Here is a 16,156-nt window from a genome sequence, read left to right as displayed (position 1 = left end):
GGTACCTAGAAAAAACAAACTGATAGATACACAGAAAAGATTGGGACTTGCCGTAGGTACAGTTGGGGAAAATATATAAAGGTGGTCAAATGTCACAAACTTCCAATTATAAAATAAGTAAGACATGGGAATATAATAGGCAACCTGGTGACTACAGTTAGCAATATTTTATTATATATTTGAAAGTTGCTAAAAGACTAAACCTGAAAATTTCTCATTAAAGGAAAAAAATATAATTTTGTGAGGTGAAGGATAATAACTAATCTTATTGCATTATTCACTTGCAGTATAGACTTTTTTCAAATCATTATGTTGTATACCTTAAATGCCATGGTACATGTCACTTAAAACCATGAAATTGGGGTAATAGTAATCAAACGTAGTATAATATATGTGCCTGGAATTTAAACTGTAAAAACTGCTCACATTAAAAAATATAAAATAAATATTTTTTAAATTGTAGAATATGTGACCATGTGGGGAAAAGACTGACAGTAGGACAAGTATTCCTGTCCAGAGATGGCATAGGGGAATTCCATGAAAGGGAAACATTCCATATAAAAACTGTGGGTATTGATTTTTGAATGTAAATGTAAATGATAGAATTTCAACTATGTAATGTTGGTAATACATATTATTGAGAAAATTAGCCATGCTATTTTTATTTTTCCTTCCTGTTAGTCATCTCCACCACATGGAACTAGAAAATTATACTCATGTTTCAGAATTTTTTCTTCTTGGATTATCAAAGGAACCAGAATTGCAGCCTCTCATATTTGGCCTTTTCCTCTCCATGTACCTGATCACTGTATTTGGAAACCTGCTCATCATCCTGGCTGTGAGCCTAGACTCCCACCTCCACACACCCATGTACTTCTTTTTTTTTTTTTTTATAAATTTTATTGTTATATTCCCCATACAATTGCAGCCCCCCATTCTGACCCCAATCCCTCCCCTCCCGCCCCCGCCCCCCTAAAAGTGTCTCTGGTTCATAGTTTTTTGTTGATTTTGATTTTCACTTTCTTATAGTTATTCATTTTCCTGGTCCCTTATTTAAGTTTTCTAGATTCCTGCTATGAGTGAGACCATCCGGTATTTTTCTTTTTCTTTTTGGCTTATTTCGCTGAGCATGATCCCTTCCAGCGCCATCCATGTTGCAGCAAATTGCATGTGTTTATCTTTTTTGAATGCTGAGTAATATTCCATGGTATATATGTACCACATCTTCTTGATCCAGTCATCTATTTTTGGGCATTTGGGTTGTTTCCAAAGCTTAGCTATTGTAAACAGTGCTGCTATAAACATAGGGGTGCAGGTGTTCTTTGGAATTGATGTTTCTGTGTCCTTTGGGTAAATACCTAGGAGTGGAATTGCTGGGTCATATGGAAGCTCTATGTTTAGTAGGTCCAGAAATCTCCACACAGCTTTCCACAGTGGTTGGACCAGTTTGCACTCCCACCAACAGTGCAGAAGAGTTCCTTTTTCTCCACACCCTCGCCAACATTTGTTGTTGCTATTTTTTTTAATATGTGCCATTCTCACTGGTGTAAGATGGTATCTCATGGTAGTTTTGATTTGCATTTCCCTGATGACAAGTGATGTTGAACATTTTTTCATATGCCTGTTGGCCATTTGCATTTCCTCTTCAGAGAAGTTTCTTTTAAGCTCTTCTGCCCATTTTTTGACTGGATTATTTTCTTTGTTGTTGTTGAGTCTCATCAGCTCTTTGCAGATTTTTGTGATCAGTCCTTTATCATTAGTGTTGGGTGCAAAAATGTTCTCCCAGTTGGTGGGGTTTCTCTTTGTTTTTGTTATTGTCTCTTTTGCTGTGCAAAAGCTCTTTAATTTGATGTAGTCCCAGCTGTTTATCTTTGCCTTCACTATCACTGCTTTGGGTGATGTGTCTGTAAAGATGTCTTTGATGTGCAAATCACGTAGTGTTTTGCCTATATTTCCTTCTATATATTTTATGGTTTCAGGTCTTATGTCTAGTTCTTTAATCCATTTTGAGTTGATTTTTGTGTATGGTGTGAGGTGGTGGTCAAGCTTCATTCTTTTGCATGTAGCGACCCAGTTTTCCCAGCACCATTTATTGAACAAACTTTCTTTGCTCCAATGCATAGTCTTTGCTCCTTTGTCAAAGATTAGTTGACCATAAATCTGTGGATTTATTTCTGGATTTTCTATTCGATTCCATTGGTCTGTATGTCTGTTCTTGTTCCAATACCATGCAGTTTTGATGATTATGGCTTTGTAGTATAGTTTGAAGTCTGGGAGTCTGATGCCTCCATTCCCTTCTTTTTTTTTCAGGAGAGCTTTGGCTATTCGGGTTTTTTTGTGATTCCATATGAATTTCATCAATAATTGTTCTATTTCTTTGAAGAATGACATTGAAATTTTGATTGGAATAGCATTGAATCTGTATATTGCTTTTGGAAGGATGGCCATTTTAATAATGTTTATTCTTCCAATCCATGAGCAGGGGATGTCTCTCCATTTCTTTGTGTCTTCTTCTATTTCTTTTAACAGTGTTTTATAGTTTTCTTTGTATAGGTCCTTTACCTCTTTTGTTAGATTTATTCCCAAATATTTGATTTTTTTTGTTTCAATAACAAAAGGGATGGTCTTTTTGATTTCTTCTTCTTCAGATTTATTGTTTGTGTATAGGAAGGCTACTGACTTTTGCGTGTTGATTTTGTATCCTGCCACTTTACTGAACTGATTGATGAGTTGAATTAGCTTTTCTGTGGAGTTTTTGGGGTTCTCTATGTATAATATCATATCGTCTGCAAATAGTGATAGTTTGACTTCTTCTTTTCCTATTTGGATTCCTTGGATGTCTTTCTCTTGTCTTATTGCCCTGGCTAGGACTTCCAGTATTATATTGAAAAGCAATGGTGAGAGTGGACATCCTTGTCTTGTTCCAGATCTTAATGGAATTGCTTTCAGCTTTTCACCATTGAGAATGATACTGGCTGTTGGCTTGTCATAGATGGCCTTTATGATGTTGAGGTATGTTCCTTGTATCCCAAGAATTTCAAGGGCTTTTATCATGAATGGGTGTTGCACTTTGTCGAAAGCTTTCTCAGCATCTATTGATATTATCATATGGTTTTTATATTTCTTTTTGTTGATGTGTTGGATAACGTTGATTGATTTTCGGATGTTAAACCATCCTTGTGCCCCTGGAATGAATCCAACTTGGTCGTGGTGAATTATCTTATGGATACATTGTTGGATTCTGATAGCTAAAATTTTATTGAGGATTTTTGCATCAGTGTTCATTAGGGAGATTGGCCTGTAGTTTTCCTTTTTTGTGTTGTCCTTGTTCGGTTTTGGTATTAGTGTAATGTTGGCTTCATAGAACGTGTTTGGTATTGTCCCTTCCTTCTCAATTTTTTGGAAGAGTTTGTGAAGGATAGGCACTAATTCGTCTCTGAATGTTTGGTAGAATTCATTTGTAAATCCATCAGGTCCTGGGCTTTTGTTTTTGGGGAGGTTTTTGATTACCATTTCAATTTCGCTAATTGTAATTGGTCTGTTTAGGTGTTCTATTTCTTCTTTATCTAGCTTTGGGTGATTGTAGAGTTGTAGGAATTTGTCCATCTCCTCTAGATTGTTAAACTTGTTTCCATATAACTGTTCATAGTAGTTACTGATTATTCTTTTGATTTCTGCTGTGTCCGTTGTGATTTCTCCTCTTTCATTGATGATCCTGTTTATTTGTGCTTTCTCCCTTTTTTCCTTTGTGAGCCTGGCTAGGGGTTTGTCTATTTTATTGATTTTTTCAAAGAACCAGCTCTTGGTTTCATTGATCTTTTGGATTGTTTTTTTAGTTTCAATTTCATTTATTTCTGCTTTGGTTTTTATTATTTCTTTTCTTCTACTGGTTTTGGGGTTTTTTTGTTGTTCTTTTTCTAGATCTTTGAGCTTCGAGATTAGGTTGTTTCTTTGCGTTCTTTCTTGTTTCTTGATGTGAGCTTCTATTGCTATATATTTTCCTCTTATTACTGCTTTTGCTGCATCCCATACATTTAGGATATTGGTGTCCTCCTTGTCGTTCAATTCAAAAAATTTTTTAATTTCTTCTTTGATCTCCTCATTAGTCCAATGGTCTTCCAGTAGTGTGGTTTTTAATCTCCATGAGGTAGGAAAGTTCCTTGCCTTCTTTTTATGGTTTATTTCTAGTTTGATGCCTTCATGGTCAGAAAAGATGGTTGATATGATTTCAATCTTGGTGTATCTGTTGATGTTTGTCTTGTGCCCCAGTATGTGATCGATCCTGGAGAATGATCCGTGTGCGCTTGAGAAAAATGTGTACTCCGTTTTTTTGGGGTTTAGTGTTCTATAGATGTCTGTTAAGCCCAATTGCTCTAGGTCTTTATTTAGAGCTTTGGTTTCTTTACTTATTTTTTGTCTTGTTGATCTATCCATTGTTGATAGTGGCACACACCCATGTACTTCTTCCTCGCCAACCTGTCCTTTGTAGACATCTGCTTCACCTCCACCACCATCCCCAAGATGCTGCAGAACATTCATACACAAAGCAAAGTGATAACCTACAGAGCGTGCATCACCCAGATGTACTTTTTCATAATCTTTGCCATATTGGACAACTTTCTCCTGGCTGCAATGGCCTATGATCGTTTCGTAGCCATCTGCCACCCACTACACTACATGGTCATCATGAATTCACAGCTCTGTGGACTGCTGGTTATGATATCCTGGATCATGAGCGCCCTGAATTCTTTATTACAAAGTTTAATGGTACTGAGACTGTCCTTCTGTTCAGTCTTGGAAATCCCCCACTTTTTCTGTGAGATCAATCAGGTGGCCCGACTTGCCTGTTCTGACACCTTTCTTAATGACATTGTATTATATTTTGCAATTGGGCTGCTGGGTGGTGGACCCCTTACTGGGATTCTTTACTCCTACTCTAAGATAGTTTCCTCCATATGTGGAATCCCATCAATTCAGGGGAAGTATAAGGCGTTTTCCACCTGTGCCTCTCACCTCTCAGTTGTCTCCTTATTTTATTGTACAGGTCTAGGTGTATACCTTAGCTCTGCTGCTTCCCTCAGCTCACACGCAAGTGCAATAGCCTCGGTGATGTACACCGTGGTCACACCCATGCTAAACCCCTTCATCTACAGTCTGAGGAACAAAGACATAAAGAGTGCCCTTAAAAAAATCATTGGGATGGTAGTTATATAAAAGGCCTATTGTCCTTGGACTGAAGAAATACCCTAGACTAAAAGACTCAATTTAAAAAAAATGCAATGAAAAAAAATCACAAGGCTCCATGAATCCAAGCCAGAAATTGTTATTCTTTGATCAGATTGCCATAGACCTTGTTCTTGTTACCTGAATCCTATAATTTCCATGTCTTTGAATTCAACTTCTATACACAATCTCAGTAACTCATTTCATTAAGCTTCTATTCTGATATATAAATATTTTCACTTTGTCCATTTTCACACATTTCCAAGGTTTCTCCAAACTTTGGACCAGAAAAACTTGGAAATTTTTATAACTTTCATGGGGCACCTTGAATTTCTTTTTTTAAAAAATGAAATACAGGCTTCTTCTGATTTTTTTTTAAAGATTTATTTATTTATACAAGCACTGGGTACAATCAGAAGCACGGGAGGGTGAGAGAATTCACCAGAGCCAGAGTGGGGAGCAGAACAGGCAGACAGACGAAACACACTACTGAGGGGAGCAGTGGGCGCGGCAGGAGAGGTCTGTCACCCCATGTGGGACCCTTGCCGGCGGCCAGGGATTGAACCAGTGGTGCAGAGGCTGGCTGTGGGCAGCTTCGCAGCCTAGTGCTCAACTGCTGCGCCACCAGGGGAGGCCACATCTTGAATTTCTTAAGACTAAGTTCTTCTCAAATGAAATATATCATGCCAAATACTTTTTCCTTTGATTTTGTCAAAGAATAATCATGAATTGTATTGCTCATATTGGAAAAAAATATATTTGGCATCTAAAGATATTTATATTTTTCATTATAAAGGTAAATATGAAACCAATTTTCATTTTGGATCTGTCATTATTTTTACATTAATGCTTTAATCACCCTGATGATAAGATTTTAACAGTATTCTGTTTATGTTAGCTTACTGATGGTGATGGTATTGGCTAGGAAGCTTGTAGCACTCACATGGGCCAGTACTACTCACAGAACTTTCCTTGACAAAGGTCTGTTTTGTGGCTGTATAAGCCCTTGTTGTGATTATTATCATTATTGCAAGACACAACTCAGTAACAACCAACTGGAAACTTGTTTTTTAAAAATGAAGCTCACTACAGTTCCTAGAGGGTACTTCTTCTGCCCTAAGATCAGATAGCTAAGTCTCAGGTAGTGATGGAACAGGAACCAGAAGTTCTGCCTTTATTGAAGTCCAAGGCAAGGATTTCTAATGTTTTAAGTGTCCACTCATTACTGGAAAATTTAAAATAGAAGACTGTCAACTGGAGTACAGAAATGAAAAGTTGGAGTTAGTATATTACATTACTGGGGAACTTTCATGGCTGGGGCACCCTGGGTGCTTGTGTTCTAACTGGATGTATGCTTATTTGACATGGATATCTTTGATTTGGATGGCTCAGAAATCAAAAGCTGTATGTCAGGCACTTACAATTCAAATGTGTTGCTATGTTTCACAATTGTTTTCCTGGTTTTATTACTTTATTCAACTTGATATCCAGAATCCTTAACACAGTTCACTGGCAAAACCTGATGATTGCATATGTCTCTCACTGGAGTCTACATTGAAAGGCAAGATTGAATAAACAGATAAATATAATCTTTAAGTCAGACATGACCCTAAGTATGAGGAAGCAACATTTTAAATTTTATCATTATGCGAAGTATATATTTTCATGTTGTACATCACACAATGAAGTAGAGAAGATTAGTGTCCATATACCAGGATTTTATGCTTGCAATAAATGATTGGTGTGTTTTATCATTTTAATAAATTATATTCCTGATTCTGCTTGAAAATTCCTGTACTGCAATTATAATATCTCTACAGATGGATATTGTGGGAGGATCAATGAAATATTTTGAAATTTATTAAGTCCAAAGAAGACATTAAAGAAAAAGGTCATACGCATGTATATTTGGGTATATTGGCATACATTTCCATTCAGATAGGAACAGTCACACAAATATGTGACTATTCAATTCATTTTTTATTCCATTTTGTATGACGTAAAAACTTGGCAGAGGTTGGAGAGGACAGAGTTGAAAAGAATGACATTTAAATTAACATAAAATTAAAAGGATTTAATTTAGATAATAAATTTAGAATGGGTGACCTAAATTTTAATAAAGAATTGCTATTCTTACTGGAGTATATCAAAGACCTAAAAGTTATAACCACATTAATGTTTAAGAAATAATTCTCTATACCAGTTGTGGGGAAGAAAATTTTCAAATTCACTTAAAATTGACTTTCTTAATCAACCTGGAATTTCAACATAAATTCCTTAACCAAGGATAGCTAAATGAGTAGCTTAAATAAAGAAGCTTAAATCCAGTATCCCCCCAAAAAGATGGAATAAATGTCAGTATTCAGTTCCTATTGCTGCACTAACAAATTACTGATGACTTAGAGAAATTTATGCCTTATTGTTTTGGAGGACAGAAGACTGAAATTAGCCTCATTGGCTTAAATAAAAATGTCTACAAGGATGGGGTCCTCCAGGGACTCCACAGGAGATTCCATTTACTTTCACATTTTAGTTCCCAGGGCAGTGCAGTTTTCCTTGACTTGTGATCTTTCTCTGTCTTCATAATGAGAAGCTTAACATTTTCAAATTTCTCCCTACTGTGGCTCTTCTTTTCCCACATTTAGAGGGCTATTACCATCATGTTAGTCCCACATTAACTTTTTTTTAGTTATATACTTTTTACATTGTTGGTCATTCTCCTTTTGTTACAGGGTAGCCCAGATACAAAAACGGGTTGCCTGACTGTGGGTCCTCACAGCACTTTAAAGGACTTATCAGTACTCTACTGCAGGCACACACGAAAGGTTAATAAAAGGTTTATTTACAAGGGAAGGGCAAATGAGGAAATGTACAACTCAGGGAGAAAAGTGGGAGACAAAGTTTAAATGTGTCCTATCTGATCTGCCGATCTGGAATCCCAAATGGCACTCTGAGAGCTGTCCACAAGCCAGGAGCTGTGAAGCCAGGAGGTGAGAGCAAGAGCGAGAGAGCCCCCAGGGCCTATATGTTTGGTTTTTATACCAAACCTGGCTGCTTAACTCCACCCTCAGGTCCCAGCAACCTTCCCTTTGGTTTGGAGTCGGGGTGGAATCCACAAAGCCTGTATGGAATTAGCTCAGGACATCTTTTCCCCCTAACACTTTCAGGTGTAATCCCCATAAAATTACCACCACTGAAACACCTGTGAACCATAACCATAGTCTCTTGTGCTCTTCCCTCCCTTGTTTTGATCCCTCTCTCTCCCCCTCCCCAGCTGAATGTCTCCTATTTATAGTTTACCTGTTATTTTTATCTTTTTTTCCTGATCCCTTGTTTGTTTTCCCTACATTCCTCCTATAAGTGAAACCATCTGATATTTTTCTCTTTCCTTCTGGCTTATTTCACTGAGCATAATCCCTTCCAGCTCCATCCATATTGCTGCGAACAGCATGAATTTATCTGTTTTGATTGCTGAATAGTATTCCATTGTGTCTAAAGGAGCAAAGACTGTGAAATGGAACCAGGACAGTCTGTTCAATAAGTGGTTCTGGGAAAACTGGACCACCAAATGCAAAAGAATGAAGCTACACCACTACCTCACACCATGCATATAAAAACAACTCAAAATTGATAAAAGACTTGAACACAAGACCTGAAACCATAAAATATATAGAAGAAAACATTAGTAAAACATTCCATGGCATACGTCTCAGAAACATCTTTAGAGACTCATCCCCTGAAGCAAAGAAAGTGAAGCAAAGATAAACAGCTGGGATTACATCAAACTAATAAGCTTCTGGACAGCAAAGGAGACAATAACCAAAACAAAGAGACACCCTTCCGAATGGGAGAAAATATTTACACTTCACACAACTGATAAGGAATTGATTTCAAAGATAGACAAAGAACTCACACAACTCAACAAAAACAAAGAACCCAGTTAAAAAAATGGGCAGAAGAGCTAAACAGACACTTATTCAAAAAAGAAATGCAAATTGCCATATTACTCTTAAGCCCAAGTGGTTAACAATGTCATTCTACTTACTACCTAATCTACATACCTTGATATGTAAACTGATGTAGTCTGAGATTCTGGCATTAGGATGTAGAAATCTTTTGGAGGCCCTTATTTTTCCTATGGTAAAGTCTTTTTCAAATGTATAATATTTAAGGTTGTTCGAGGTCATTATATAAAATTGGGCACAAATTTGATTGCAGATTCTAGTATGAATGAAAACAATTTTCATTCAAAAATCATTTTAAAAAGTTATTTTTGGAGGAAAGATCTAAAACTCCATACACATGATTAACGCTGAATCAAAGAGCCTGGTGACAGATGCTGAGGTGTGCAGAACAGAAGCTACACCTGCAGCCTACTCCAGGCGCTTGTTAGAAATGCAGAATCTCTGGAACTTTCTAGGACCCGCTGAATTAGAATTTGTATATAACAATATTTTCCTCACCATTCTTGCGCACATTGAATTTGGAGAGTTGCTCATCTAAAATTGTTTTTCTCACCTTCTATGTTGTCATTGGCACAGGATCATTATTTGTGTGGGTGATATACTTTGTTTGGTAGATTATTAAAACAGTCTTTTCAACATCTCCAAATATTCCAAGAAGCAAAATCATCTCTCCTTCAGAACTACAATTCCAGTGTTTGAAAGCCATAGATATCCTGATGGAATATTTACTCAAATTATAACATTTACAGATCAATAAGCCCTTCCACTTCTACAGCAAAGATTGGAATTCATAATAATAATACCTCATCGAATGAATTTGAAAAAAGTTACAGTCTGAAGCTCAGGTGATACTGCCAAAAAAGAGCTAAATATATCTCATACTTAACCTTGTTATAATGACAAAGTAAATAGTATCTGTTAACTGGTAATATAAGTATGAAATTTCCGCTTGTTTTGGCAAATGCATCATGAAACCAAGCTTAGTGCCCACAGATTTATACTAAAGGAACAAAGGCATCCCCTTACTTGAAAAGAAGAAAAGTAATTTTCTGGAGAAATCAAGCACAAGTCAATGCTTTGAGGGTCCAAGGGAACTAATCAACACAGATTCTTCCATCTTAAACTTTGAAGAAAACTTTAACTCAGAATTAGCGTAAGGTGCTGGGAGTGTTACTGGGACCCAGCTGCCTCAGCAATGGGAGCCAGCAGGACCAGTGGTGTTTTCAACCTCTTGCTCTACTGTAAGTCAGTTGTGGCGGTTGCCCCTCAGAGCTCAATAACTGCTGTTCGTAATGGACCAATCAGGTGTGAGCTGTGAGCTGATTGGTGCTAAATGGTCCAATCAGTCTTGGAGGTGAAAGTGGATGAAAGCCAGGGTTGGAGGGAGCTGGGAGAGCCCATCAAGAAAAGAAGATGATGGGCCTCCCCAGTGGCGCAGCGGTTGGGCGCTGGGTTGCGAAGGTGCCCATCAGCCTCCGCAGCGCCAGTTCGATCCCCGGCCGCCAGACGAGGGTCCCACACGGTGCGCAGAACTCTCCCGCCACCCGCTGCTACCCTCACCAGTGTACTTCGTCCATCTGCCTGTTCTGCTCTCCGCTCTGGCTCTTGTGGATTCTCTCACCCTCCCGCGCTTCTGACTGTACCCAGTGCTTGTATAAACAAATAATAAATAAATCAAAAGAAAAGAAGATGATGACACCAGCCCAGAAAGAAAAGGACAGGGGTCCGGGAAGAGAAGAAGCAGCCCCTCCCCCCCAGAAGATGAGCTCCTGAAGAAAGGGAGATGACACCAGTCCCTTGAAGATGAAAGAAGGGAAACACTTGGTTCCATCCTCTGAAGAAAGAGGAAAAGAAGCATCCAGCAGCTGACCTCTGAGGAGGAAAGAGAAGCTGAAGGACTCTGTCATGGAATGGGCTTCGGTCCTGTCTCTGACACTGAAAGGAGCACCAAAGGCCCTGGGCCTGGTGTCTCAAAAAGCTGTTTGTTTTTGGTATAACCCAACAACTCACAAAGAGCTGTTAACACTGGGTGTCTCTGAAGCACTGCCTCTGAGGTAGTGATCATCACTACTGGCCGGTGCTGTCCAGCACTCCCGGTGACTGGTGGTGACCATCACTGACGCTATCTGGGTGAGGTAGTAGCCACTTGTGGATACAGTGAGATCTTTGTTTCCTCTGTTTGTAAAATAAACCCCATGGTTGTTCCTGGAGCCTGAGGTCTCTTGCAATTGTTTGTGTGTGGGTGAGAACCCACAGACAGTGACCTGTCCTCTTATTGAAACAGGGGCAGAGAGGGCCACAAGAGAGGCCACAGGGTCTCTGAGACCAGAGAGCCACCAAAAAACCCCAAAGGACCAAAAGGCCAAAAACCAAAACCAAGAGCTATAGCCTGACAAAGGACAGTGCCCGATAAGATGACAGGTCACTGTGGGTTCTCACCAGCACACACAATTTGCAAGAGAACTTAGACTCCAGGAACAACAACCATGGGGTTTATTTACAAACTGGGGAAACAAAGAGCTCACTGTACCCACAAGTGGCGGCTGCCTCACCCAGGTACCAACAACAAACAACTCTTTGAGACACCAGGCCCAGGGCCTTTGGTGCTCCTGTCAGGCAATGTCAGAGACAGGCCCGAGGCCCAGACCATGACACAGTTCTTTGGCTTCTCTTCCCTCCTTAGAGGGCGGCTGCTGGATGCGTCTTTTCTTTTTTCTTCGGAGGCTGGAACTGCCTTCTTTTCTTTTCTTTTTAAAGATTTATTTATTTATGCATACAAGAACTGACGTACAGACCAGAGGTGCGGGGGGTGAGAGGATTCACCAGAGACAGAGCGGGGAACAGAACAGAACAGGCAGATTGACCAAAGCACACTGCTGAGGGGAGCAGCAGGCAAGGCAGGAGAGGTCTGCTGTGCCATATGGGTAGCTCCCTGGCCAGCGGGGATCGAATCTGTGCTGCAGAGGCTGCAGACCACCCCATAGTGCTGTGCTCAACCCCTTGCGCCACCAGGGAGGCCCCTTCTTCTTTTCTTCAGGGGTCTGGCATCATGTATCCTTCTTCAGGCACCCTGGTCTTCTTCTTTCAGGCTGGGGTCATTGTCTCCTTTCCTTCTGGGGCCTCCCTTGTCCTCTTCTCTCTTCGGGGACTCTGGTTGTCATCTCCTTTTTCTGGGGGCTCCCTGAGCTCCCTCCAACCCTGTCTTATATCCTCTTTCACCCCCAAGTCTGATTGGACCATTTAGCACCAATCAGCTCACAGCTCGCACCTGATTGGTCCATTACAAATGGCAGTTACTGGGCTCTGAGGAGCAACTGCCACAACTGACTGCTGGTGGGGCAGCAGGGTCGAAAGGATACCACTGTTCTGCTGGCTCCCACCTCTAAGATGGCGGGGTTCCCAAAACATTATTGGACACTGTCCTTTGTTCAGCTATAGCCCATAGGCCCCTATTGTGTGTGGGTTGTATTGCTATAGCCCTTTGTTCTGGTTTTTGGCCTTTTGGGGCTTTTTGGTGGTTCCCTTGTCTCAGGGCCTGGGCAGGTGGGGTGCTGTTTTAATACTTCCATCTGGCCTCCTGTCTTGTGGCCTCTTTTGTGGCCTCCTTCACCCTGTTTTAGGAGTTGGACCTCTGGAAGACAGGCGATATCAAGAAGGAGTACAAAAGCTGGATTCAACTGATCTCTAACCTGGTCTCTTGGGAACAGAGAATTATTGGAAAAACTTCCTGTTTATCCACATCTGTGTCCCACAGCCAATCATAGACATAGAGATTAAAGAAACAACTGGAAAATGTACTTAATGAACATCTCATGAGATAAATTGAACTGTAAATATCTCTTCTACAGGCAGTCTCAGCATGCAGTCTTGGATGGGACATGCTGGTTTCCTTCGGAGTCCTCACTGTGGCTCATGGATTTATGCTTGATTCCTTCCTTCTGTATTTTCTGGGAACAGACCCTCCCGCCCTTCTCCATCACCAGCTATCAGGGAGGTGTTTGGACTTCCACAGGGAGAGCTTTTTCTCAGAATTCCCATCTAGATGAATCAAGAGCCCAACAGATACTTCAGGATAGGATCAGCTAGAATCTCAGTCAAGACCTTTCATTTATTTTTATATTATGGGCATATCCATTTTTCATATGCTTTTAATTCAAATGCATGAAGAACTATTAAGCACATTACAAAAAACATTATGTTTTAGGACATTCTTTTTTCTTTCTTGTTTCTCCTCTTCCTTCTTATACAATAGTGCCTTATATGTGTTCCCTATCTAAGGCACTGCTGATTTATTATTTCAACGTCTGCACAGTATTTCATGATGCGACTATGCCACTTACACTTATGATTTTCATATTATTTCTCACTCAGTTACTATTGTATCAATGTTACAAAAATCATTTCACAATATTAAGTTATAACTGTGGTTGTCAACTGAAAGAGATACTGTCCTAAAGGGGATAGTAAACAAAATTCAGAGACATTTTGTTGTTTTATCATTGAAGGATGAATGGAAGCCAGGGATACTCTAAATATTCTACAATGCACAGGATAGACCCCACCACAGAGGATGATCTAAATGAGATCAAAGTGAGTTCTGAGATTACATAATCATAAGTTAATGAATATCTGTAACTTTAATATGTATAGTAGCCTACAGATTGACTCTCCTAGACATAACTTCACATTTCGACAGCAAAATTAATACTTCTTGCTGCCTTTTTAAAATTCCCAACCCAAATCAATGGAACATATTGTGTTTTCACTGGTTGATATGTGTGGAAGAGGATTTTTATTGTTTTCTTAAGTTATTATAAGTTTTGCCAGAATTCGCAATCTTGATCAATTTTTGCTTTGCTTTCCATTAACATATGCCATTATAAAATATATCCATTTTGACCGCCGGGGTGGACCACAGGCACAGGGAAGTGCCCTTCTGACTCACCATTTTAGAATAGGGATCTTTGCCTTTGTGTCCAGCACCACTGAAACTGCTTAGAACTGGGAAAGGGCTGCCCCCACAGCAAGAGGTGAGCTGAAAAGCCCCCAAGGCCAGGCCTTGTCTGGCCACCAGTCGGAACCCAGAGGGGGATCCAGCAATTTGGAGCCCAGTGGGTGATCCAGCCACCCCATCTCCAGGAACAGAGTCTTCCCCTTCTTTCTTTGGAGGCTAGAATAACTCTGGTTTATATATTCTTTCAGGGTGCCACACCCACAAGTCTGATTGGACCAGTTTTCATTCCTGAGGCTGATTGGACCATTTAGCACCAATCAGCTAACAGCTCAGACCTGATTGATCCATTCCATGATCCAAGAAGTAAAAGGGTGGTTGCTGGGCTCGGAGGAGCAACTGCCACAACTGGCTTGTGATGGAGCAGCAGGGGGAGAGGACACCACTGCTAATGCTGGCTCCAGCTGCTGAGGGAGGCTGCTGGGTTCTGGTAACACCCACAACCAAAGCACCCATAGTCCACTTCCATAGTCTATTGTGCTACTCCCCACTTTGTTCTCACCACTCCCACTTCCCCTCCTGTGGATGCCTCGGTTCTATAGTTAGCATCAATGCTTAGTTTTTGAGTTTGACTTTATCTGACCCTTTGGTTTCTCTATATTCCACATATAAGTGACACCATCGGTATCTACCCTTCTGGTTCTGACTTATTTCACTTAGCTTGATTCTTTCCAGCTCTATCCATGTCACTGCAAATGGCATGACTATATATTTTTTACAAATTTAATTTATTTTTATTGAAGTACAGTTGTCCCATATCCTTGACAGTGTTTTAACAGTATAGGATTAACCCCCTCAGGGGTAGTCCCCTTAGCCCTCCCACCACTGGAGCACCCATGGTCCTCCACATAATTCATTGTCTCTCCCACCTACCACTTCTCACCCTCCCATTTCCCTGCTCCCTCTGAAAGCCATAGATCTATGGTCAGCTTTAGTGTGTCCACATTGGGAATAATACTAGCTGTGGGTTTGTCAATATAGGCTTTTATTATGTTAAGCTATGTTCCATTTACCACCAGATTTCTTGAGGGTCTTCATCATAAATGGATATTGGATATTGTCAAATGTTTTTTTAGATCTATTAATATGATCATATGATTTGTATCTTTCTTTTCATCGGTATGGTGAGTTACACTGAATTGAATTTCAAATGTTGAAACATCCATGTGTCCCTGGTATAAATCCATTTAGTCATGATGTATAATCCTTTTAATGCATTGTTGGATTCTGTTTGCTAAGACTTTATTGAGGATTTTTGCATCTATGTAGGGGGCCTGGTCTATAGTTTTCTTTTTTGTGTGTTGTCTTTGTTTGGTTTTGGTATTAGAGTAATGTTGGCCTCAAAATGTGTTTAAAAGTATTCCTTTTCTCTCAATTGTTTCAGAGAGTTTGAGGAGGCTGGGTAACAGGGGTCCTGCAGTGTGGACCGCAGAGCAAGATTGGTGTTTTTCTCATTACCACTTAAGCAATGGAACTGATAGAAAAACATGGTGGGTTTATGACCCACACCAAAGAGAGGAACAAACAAAAATAACTTGACAAGGAAATAAATAAAACCACAAAATTATGGGCAAAGTGGTATTAATAGACTTTAATATATCAATAATCACTCTAAACATCAATGGACTGAATTCACCTATAAAAGACACCTTGAGACAAATGATAATGAGGACACAACCTGTCAGAACTTAAGGGACATAGCAAAAGCATTACTATGAGGGAAATATATAACAATGCAAACCCATATCAAGAAACAAGAATGGGCCCAAATAAACAACCTACTCTCTCTCTCTCATCTCAAGGAACTAGAAAAAGGGGGATAAAAAAACCCAAAATCCAGTAAAAGGAAGGACAATAAAAGTTAGAAAAGAAATAAATGAAGTAGAAATAAAAGAGACAGTCCAAAATATCAATGACACAAAAATATGGTTCTTTGAAAAAATAAACAAAATTCTTG

General features: G+C 39.7%; 1 protein-coding gene across 2 annotated transcripts; it reads left to right on the top strand.

The window, feature by feature from the left end:
• Positions 1-679: 679 nt before the first annotated feature.
• On the top strand, positions 680-5,269 carry LOC311182666 (olfactory receptor 7A10-like; the record flags this gene model as incomplete). 2 transcript variants are annotated; one of them, XM_084251621.1, is made up of 2 exons in its annotated part: positions 680-870; positions 4,458-5,269. In XM_084251621.1, the coding sequence occupies 2 exons, from the start codon at positions 695-697 to the stop codon at positions 5,212-5,214; spliced, it is 933 nt and encodes a 310-aa protein (XP_084107747.1). In that variant the 3' UTR covers positions 5,215-5,269. The 2 variants fall into 2 exon arrangements, with proteins under 2 accessions (XP_084107747.1, XP_084107746.1); XM_084251620.1 differs by having other exon boundaries at positions 695-870; positions 4,452-5,269.
• Between the last annotated feature and the right edge of the window lie 10,887 nt (positions 5,270-16,156).

This window comes from Talpa europaea (assembly GCF_964194135.1).
Source record: "Talpa europaea genome assembly, chromosome: 12".
NCBI classification, from domain to species: Eukaryota; Metazoa; Chordata; class Mammalia; order Eulipotyphla; family Talpidae; genus Talpa; species Talpa europaea.
This window is presented reverse-complemented; position numbering and strand designations above follow the sequence as displayed.